Below are 8,793 nucleotides of genomic sequence, written 5' to 3' on the forward strand. Positions count from 1 at the left end.
TGATGTTTTGAAAAGTCTATGAGAGACCATCACCATAATAATAACAATATAATAATAATGACATTTATTAAGTGTTTACTATGTACAAAGCGTTGTTCTAAGCACGGGGGAGGTTACAAGGTGATCAGCTTCTTGTCCCACGGGGGGCTCACAGTCGTAATCCCCATTTTATTCATTCATTCATTCATTCAATCGTATTTATTGAGCGCTTACTGTGTGCAGAGCACTGTACTAAGCGCTTGGGAAGTACAAGTTGATGACATATAGAGACGGTTCCTACCCAACAACGGGCTCACAGTCGACAAAACAAAGCACGTGAGCAGGTGTCAAGTCGTCAGAATAAATAGAATTAAAGCTAAATGCACATCACTCACAAAATAAATAGAATAGTAAATATGTACAAGTCAAATAAGTAGAGTAATAAATCTGTACAAACATATATACAGGTGCTGTGGGGAGGGGAAGGAGGTAGGGCGGGGGGGATGGGAAGGAGGAGAGAAAAAAGGGGGCTCAGTCTGGGAAGGCCTCTTGGAGGAGGTGAGCTCTCAGTAGGGCTTTGAAGAGAAGAAGAGAGCTAGCTTGGAGGATGTGTGGAGGGAGGACATTCCGGGCCAGGGGGAGGATGTGGGCCGGGGTCGACGGCGGGACAGGCGAGAACAAAGTACAGTGAGGACGTTACAGATGAGGTAACTGATGCACAGAGAAGTTAAGTGACTTGCCCAAAGTCACACAGCTGTCAATTGGCGGTGCCAGGATTTGAACCCAAGACCTCTGACTCCAAAGCCTGTGCTCTTTTCCCTGAGCCACGCTGCTTCCTCATATTTCCTTAATGTGAGTAAAACTTAAATATATTGGTGGAATAGTTCTTTGGATATTCGGTTACTGACTAAAGGACTAACAAGAGCCTGTCATGAAAAAAAATCAGAACCTGGCCCCAGTACGATCAGATCAGATCAGATGAGGCTCTGGGTGAGCAGTCATACATGAAAGTCTTCTGGGCAGTAGACATTTTGTTGCTTGTTAATGTAAAACATGGATTACAGTGGGCCTTAGCCCTGATCAATATAGCTAGCTCCAGAAAGAAACACATGAAAATCTGAGGAAAATTTGGTTAGAACAACTTGAAATTAAATTAGCCCTGAAAATTCAGTTGTGCTTAACACGGGTTTCATGTTCACTATCTTGAATACTTACAATGTGATTCCAGCTGACCAGATGTCCATTTTAAAACCTGAAAAGGTCTCTAGGCCATTGGCTATTTCAGGTGGCTGAAATGCTGGTGACCCTTGGCTAGTTCGACATGTGTCATCTTCAATGAATGGGTTCAATGCCTGCAGTGGGACACAAACCAGTGAGAAAATCTTCAGCAAAAATAAGTCACATATTTTTTTCTCTCTTCCCCAACAGTTGCAGAAGGAAAAATACAGTTGGTATTAAAATACAATACTGTGTCTGGGCATGGACTAGAAAGCAGCCAGGAAAACAGACCTACCTCTGCTACACCTAAATCAGAAATTTTTAACATCCCATTGGTTGTAAGGAAGAGGTTGCCTGGTTTAATGTCCTTGTGTATGTTGCCTTGACTGTGCAAATATTCCAATGCATCAGTAAGCTGGCGGAAGTACCTGAAAGAGAGAGAACACAAGATATAGTCGGAGGCAAAAAATGAAAATAAAGATTCTTGATGATCCAAGGCTGCAGATGGATCATAGCAATGGCTAAAAGACCTAATCCAGAAAATTGACTTCAATTTTGGCTCAACTCTATATTAGTTGCTACATTTTCCAATCTGCTTTTATTTCTGAAAAATGGATAAGTTCCACCATGCAACTGGTTCCAAAATTTCTCTTTGACTTCCATACTACATTTTTCAAATTCTGTCATTCTCTTTGGCATTGCAAAAAGGCTGGAAGGATTAACCTGAGACTGAAGTAAAGCAGGGGCCTAGGAAGAAACTTTAAAGTACCATTTTTTTTAACAAGTGATAAGGCCTGAGAAATTGCTGGAAGTTTGGGAAGTGGTTAGGTGTTTCTTAATAGATATAGCCAAACAATTCTAGTTCAGCCATTTCATTTGCAAAGAACAGTTATTCCTCTTTGAAAAACAGGGACTGGAAATAGTCTCCTAGGATTGATCTGTCTCCCCCTTCCAGACTGTGAGCCTGTCATTGGGTAGGACTTGTCTCTATCTGTTGCCGATTTGTACTTTTCCAAGCCCTTAGTACAGTGTTCTGCACACAGTAAGCACTCAGTAAATATGATTGATTGATTGAATGAATGAATCTTGGCGGGCTCTCCCAGTTTCCCTCTTTCACAGAACAATTTCACAGTAGTTGGAATGGCCAACTCCCGTAAGAGTTGGGTTGGCATAGAAATCCAGTGGTCTCATCCCTCAGGTTGAAACCAAGTTCATATCTTTCGTATAAAACATTCCTGTGAAGTAAGATAGCCTATATTTTTGAAGCCTGCACCACCTTCTATGTATTTGGATATATGCCTGTAGGATTTGAGTATCAGACAATCCTTCCAATGGGAAAAGATTAAGCGGATAAAGGTTTCAGGGCTCTAACCTACACACACATATTTCTCTTTAGCTTGTATTACACTATCCTATAAAGTATAGGAAGAAATGGAGAAAATGGAGAAGATGTCTGAAAAGAGGGATCTAATGAATGTACAGGATGAAAAATCAATTCCAAGAGAAAAGATTACAGAACCTAGGATGGTTTAGTTAAAAATAGAGAAGTTGAGGGCCATGAAGGGGGTGAGAGCAGAATAGAATTTATTTGCCTTTAGATTTTCTAAGAGACTGCTCCATTTATCAAGCCTTCTCTGGGCAATAACAAGAGGTGATGACTTTGACTAGTTGAGGACTGTTTGCTGGATGCTAAGGGAAAAATTTCAGTCTGCAAGGATACAAAAGGTGCTACCAAAGCAGGTAGTAGCATCATTCTCCTTGGATAGGTTTATAATTCGAGATATCCATATGTCTAGAGAACGAGGTTAGATTTGTTGATCTATTCTAGCCTGAACTATCTCTCATAGAATAAATATTATAATAATGCCCGTTTACTTGTTTTGATGTCTGTCTCCCCCCTTCTAGACTGCAATCCCATTGTGGGCAGGGATTGTCTCTCTTTATTGCTGAACAGTACTTTTCAAGGGCTTAGTAGTGCTCTGCACAAAGTAAGTGCTCAAAGAATATGATTTAATGAATGAGGGAAGGAAGGAAGGAAGGAAGGAAGGAAGGAAGGAAGGAAGGAAGGAAGGAAGGAAGGAAGGAAGGAAGGAAGGAAGGAGGGAAGGAGGGAAGGAGGGAAGGAGGGAAGGAGGGAAGGAGGGAGGGAGGGAGGGAGGGAGGGACGGAGGGAGGGAGGGAGGGAGGGAAGGGAGGGAGGGAGGGAGGGAGGGAGGGAAAGGAAGGAAGGAAGGAAGGAAGGAAGGAAGGAAGGAAGGAAGGAAGGAAGGAAGGAAGGAAGGAAGGAAGGAAGGAAGGAAGGAAGGAAGGAAGGAAGGAAGGAAGGAAGGAAGGAAGGAAGGAAGGAAGGAAGGAAGGAAGGAAGGGAGGGAGGGAGGGAGGGAGGAGGAGGGAGGAGGGAAGGGAGGAGGGAGGAGGGAGGAGGAGGGAAGGAGGGAGGGAGGAAGGGAAGGAAGGAAGGAAGGAAGGAAGGAAGGAAGGAAGGAAGGAAGGAAGGAAGGAAGGAAGGAAGGAAGGAAGGAAGGAAGGAAGGAAGGAAGGAAGGAAGGAAGGAAGGAAGGAAGGAAGGAAGGAAGGAAGGAAGGAAGGAAGGAAGGAAGGAAGGAAGGAAGGAAGGAAGGAAGGAAGGAAGGAAGGAAGGAAGGAAGGAAGGAAGGAAGGAAGGAAGGAAGGAAGGAAGGAGGCAGACTCAAAGCCACAGGAAACATCAGTTATCCCATGACAAGCCCTTGACCTGGATTTCCTTTTCCCTAAATCCTCTCATCTCTTTAGAAAAATCAAAACTTAGAATCTTCTTTCTCTATGCTACAGACTGAATGGGCCAAGGGATGGAATTCTAAAGAGCATAAGGGTGGCTAGCAATTGTCAAGTCTGAGTGGGTTTGAAATTCCTTTGTTCTATTTTTTTCTGCCTCATTTAAAGGGTCAGAATTTATACTAATCCCAGAGAACCTGAGGCTGGATGGAAAGCCTTAATGACCTCCCAAATGCCACAGCTGCTGAGAGAAACAGCAGGAGGCCAGGCTGGAAATTCCATTTCTGGCTCTTCCCCTCACAGTCTTCCCAAACCATTCCCAATCTCACAGCATAGTCTCCAGAGAACAGAAATACATTATCTTGCAGGGTGGACTTTTTCAGACAAATTCATGTGGTTTGTTGTAAATTTAACCACTGCATTTATTGTTTGGGTCAATTTTGACATACTCTCAGTTTTAATTTAGGCTCTCGGGTTTGGGGAATTCTTCTTTAGGAGTTGATTTTATACTGCCAGCAAGTGCTTCCAAGAGCAATTCTAATCCAAGAAGAAGGGTCCAGGCCTATGCATCTAATGTAGGCTGAATGGAATACCAGACTTACCCGTGAGCTTGAAAGACTGGAAGTCTTTTCTCTGTGATGCTGTCCAGCATCTCCTGCATACCACATACACAATATTCCATTATTATATATTTTCAAGCCCTAGTTAAGGAAAACTGGAGACCACAGCTATATACAAACCAATGCTGACTGAACTGAGGCCCAATCCCAAGCACATGACTTCTGTAATGCTCCTTTATTGTAATTAAGACTGTAAGCCCCACCTGGAGCAGGGACCGTGTCCAACCTCATTAGCTTGTATCTACCCCAGAGCTTAGCAGAGTGCTTGACACATCATTATTATTAGATTTCAACAAATAGCGTATTGATGCCCTTCCCACGGGGCCTTCCTACTCTTTATTAACTGTAGTATTTGATATGAATTTACCAAGTATCAACACTTTACTAAGCACTGGGAAAGATGCAGGATAATCAGATTCATTCATTCTTTCAATCATATTTATTGAGTGCTTACTGTGTTTAAAGCACTGTACTATGCACTTAATCAGATGTCATACTAGATATAATTACTGTCTCACATGAGATACACTCTAAAGGGGAGGAAAATAATAGGTCTCCTGACTTCCAGTCCTGCACTAGACCACATTGCTTCTCTTCAACAGTAAGTTTGGAGCTATGCAGCTTGGGAGATCTGTAAACTTAGCTGTGGCTGATTATTTTAAATTGCAAATAATCTTGATCCTGCAGGAATTAAAAATTTGGGTGTGGGGGGGGCTAGTAAAATTAGCCTTCTTCAAGAATGATGATGATGATGATGATAATAATAATAATGATAATAATAATGGCATTTATTAAGCGCTTACTATGTGCAAAGCACTGTTCTAAACACTGGGGAGGTTACAAGGTGATCAGGTTGTCCCACTGGGGGCTCACAGTCTTCATCCTCATTTTACAGGTGAGGGAACTGAAGCAAAGAGAAGTTAAGTGACTTGCCCAAAGTCACACAGCTGACAGTACAAGGGAAAATAGAAAATAGAAAAGGCAATTGAGCTCACAGCTGAAGCCCATATTAGGAGCAATATAATTTGCTAAGTGCTTACTGAACACAGAGCACTGTTCTATGTGCATTATATTAAATACTTACAGATGGTGAGTCACTGTTCTACTGTTCGTACAACAAGACTGAATTTATTGGATCTCAAAGGATGCAACAGAGGACCTTCTTTACTCAAATCTTTGTGGTAGCTCTACAGGTGGTATTTTGCCCAAGACTGGTGTCAGACCTAGTGCATCCACTGCTGTGGGCAACTCAAGTTTTTGAAAGGAGAGGACCATATTTAAGGAGATGCTGAAAAATTACAGAAGCAGAATGGAAAAGATTTGAGGGGGTTTGAGGTCATAGTAAGAGGAAGGGGATGCTGTTTCCCTTGGCCCCAATCCATTGAGTGAACCCCTAAGCCCATGCCAAGAGAAAGGAATGCTATTACCAAAACCCCTACTCCCCACACCTGGATCACAAGTTTGCACCTAAGAGACAGGATGCTGACCTAAACCTGAGAATGCAACATCCACCCTGCAGCTAAAAATGTTTGTTCGCTGGCAACTAATGACTCATTAGTACTCACCTTGTTTCTATGAACAACTGCTATCAACTTGATTTGTCTATATACTCTGGGGTTTCCCCTGCAGGAAGCTGCTTGGTCTCTACTTGGTAAAGGGACGTGCAATCACTGCTGGGTGCTTCAGACTGCCTGGGGCAGTTCAGGATTTTATTCATAGAATAAATGCAGCAGCAGCCCTGCCATGTCCTCTCAGTTCCCTCCATCTGGTCACCCTGACCTTGCCCCCAGTACCTCTGCTCCCTTCCCTCAAGCCAGTCCCCCTTAACTCACTTGCCACACTTCACACCATCTTCTCCTTCACCCTGACCCCAACCCTGTCCCCCTTTCCCAACACTAGCCCTCATCTAGCTTGTCCCACATTGACGTCTACCAGCTCACTCCCACTGAAATGCTTCCTACTGTTTTCATTAACCCCACCCCGCAACCTTCTCCACAACCTCAGTCAGACGCAGCCTGTGGAACTCCTGTTCCATCAAGGAAAAGCTTCCCTTCATCTTTGACCTGTTCCTGAACCAGTCACTGACCCCCCTCAATGTTACTAAAACCTGGCTTACTTCCAGCTCACTATTAAACAGTGCTTGAGAAGCACTTAACAAACTCTGTTAAAAAAAAATGCAAAGAAAGAAAAGAATTTGGACATAGCTGGATATCTGCATTTCAAGATGGGAACTCGGCTCTTTTTCAAAAATTGAATTATTCATATTCTGCAGGTGGGATTGTGTATTTAATAAACAGAACGCATCATATAACAAACTATCTACATTCTCAATCAGAAGACTGTTTAAGCTGCAACACAACCGAAAAAAGAGAGCGGCTTCTTTAGCAATAAATTAATTGTATTTATTGAGTACTTACTGTGTGCAGAGCACTGTTCTAAGCACGTATACCTTCAAGCCTAGAATATGAGATTATTGGTCAAGTACGACTCAAAAGGATGGGAGAAATGATGATGGGCCTTTGCAATCATTCACCTAGTGGCAGGTAATGAGGGCTTACGTTTGAGAAAACTACACGAAACTATATTGTACTTGGGATAATATAACAGAGATGTAATTAATAACAATAGTAATAATAATGATATTTGTTGAGCACTTACTGTGTACCATGCGCTGTACTAAACACTGGAATGGACACAAACAACTCAGGTTGGACACAGTCCCTGTCCCATATCGGGCTCACAGTCAATCCCCATTATGCAGATGAGGTAACAGAAGCACAAAGAGGTGAAGTGACTTGCCCAAGGTCAAACAGAAGACACGTGGCAGTGCTGGGATTAGAACCCATGACCTTCTGACTCCCAGGCTCATGCTCTAACCATTACACCATGCTGCTTCGCTGGATCTAGATACCAGATCCAGATACCAGGCTAGAATTGTAAAGGGACATTCCTGGATACCAGGCTAAAATTGGTCACCCCAAGTTCATACTCTCATACTTTTAACTCTTCTCCCTCCTCTGCCCAGCAATACTTATTGACACCCATGCCCATTGCCCTCACCAGTTGCTCCAGATTTTTCACTCCCTCCTCAAACCCCTATTACCTCGTCTCCCCCATCTCCTTCTCTTAATGACTGGCCACCTACTTTATTGTGAAAATTGAAAACATCAGGCATGATCTCCCTAAATTTTCCAATTTCTCTCCAGTCCTTCCTCCCGAGACCTCTTCTTCATGGCTTGGAAAGATGGGAGTCTTTCCCAATGGTATCTGTAGAGGAGATCTTTTGCCTTCTGTCCCAATCCACCCCCTCCACCTGTTCAACAACCCTATCCCTTGCACCTTATCAAAACACATGCCCCTTCCCTTTTTCCTTCACTGACCACCATCTTCAACTGTTCACTCTCCAGTGGCTTCTTCCCCACTGCTTTCAAACAAGCCCATGTCTCCTCTACCCTAAAAAGGACTCTCTGTTGACCTTACGACTCACTCCAGAGTGGCTGGAGCATGAAGCAATGTGGCTTAGTGGAAAGAGCCTGGACTTGGGAGTCAGAATCCTAGTCCTGGCTTCTGTGTCATATATTATGTGACCTGGGGCAAGCCGCTTCACTTCTCTGTGCCTCGGTTACCTCATCTGAAAAATGGGGCTTAAGACTGTGAGCCCCACATGGGACAACCCGATTACCTTGTATCTCCCCCAGAACTTAAAACAGTGATTGGCACAAAGTAAGTGTTTAACAAATACCATAATTATTATTATTATTATTCTTTTTATCGCTCCAACTCCCTCCTGTTGTTCCTCTCCGAACATCTTACAGAAGATCCCTGCATTCAAGGAAGCTGCAGTCTGGCTAGACTCTGAACCAAACTACACTGGAATAGAGCAGAGACCATTACTGAAACCATCACTCCTTTCTCAACTATCTGTGCATATTATTCTGGAGTATGGATCAAGTTTCTCTCCCTGCACAGACCCTAATCTAGGCCAACTCCCCAGGCCTCTCCCATGAAAGACTAAAATGACTTTCAAAAAAACTCCTCTCCTTGTAATTTAAAATACTATTTACTCCTGAGATTTTGCTATGATATCAGCATGGCCCCAAAACTCTCGAAAAGGATATATTTTCTGTTTCTCCTCATTGTACAATACATCTACAAGCTGAATGACATTTTTGTGCCATAGTCTTCTCAGTAGCTGAACTTCCCTGAGGAAATGGAGAAATGA

At 43.1% G+C, this 8,793-nt stretch overlaps 1 protein-coding gene across 1 annotated transcript; it reads right to left on the minus strand.

Moving 5' to 3' along the window:
- Nucleotides 1-1,194: 1,194 nt before the first annotated feature.
- LOC119921739 (serine/threonine-protein kinase STK11-like) lies at nucleotides 1,195-7,123 on the minus strand (the record flags this gene model as incomplete). The annotated part of the gene is made up of 4 exons (XM_038741792.1): nucleotides 6,989-7,123; nucleotides 4,554-4,606; nucleotides 1,493-1,625; nucleotides 1,195-1,331 (listed from the first exon to the last, which is right to left on the minus strand). Coding segments are annotated over exons 2-4 (320 nt in total), but the record flags the coding sequence as incomplete, so codon positions are not given.
- Nucleotides 7,124-8,793: the final 1,670 nt, after the last annotated feature.

This window comes from Tachyglossus aculeatus, assembly GCF_015852505.1.
Source record: "Tachyglossus aculeatus isolate mTacAcu1 chromosome Y3 unlocalized genomic scaffold, mTacAcu1.pri scaffold_232_arrow_ctg1, whole genome shotgun sequence".
NCBI classification, from domain to species: domain Eukaryota; kingdom Metazoa; phylum Chordata; class Mammalia; order Monotremata; family Tachyglossidae; genus Tachyglossus; species Tachyglossus aculeatus.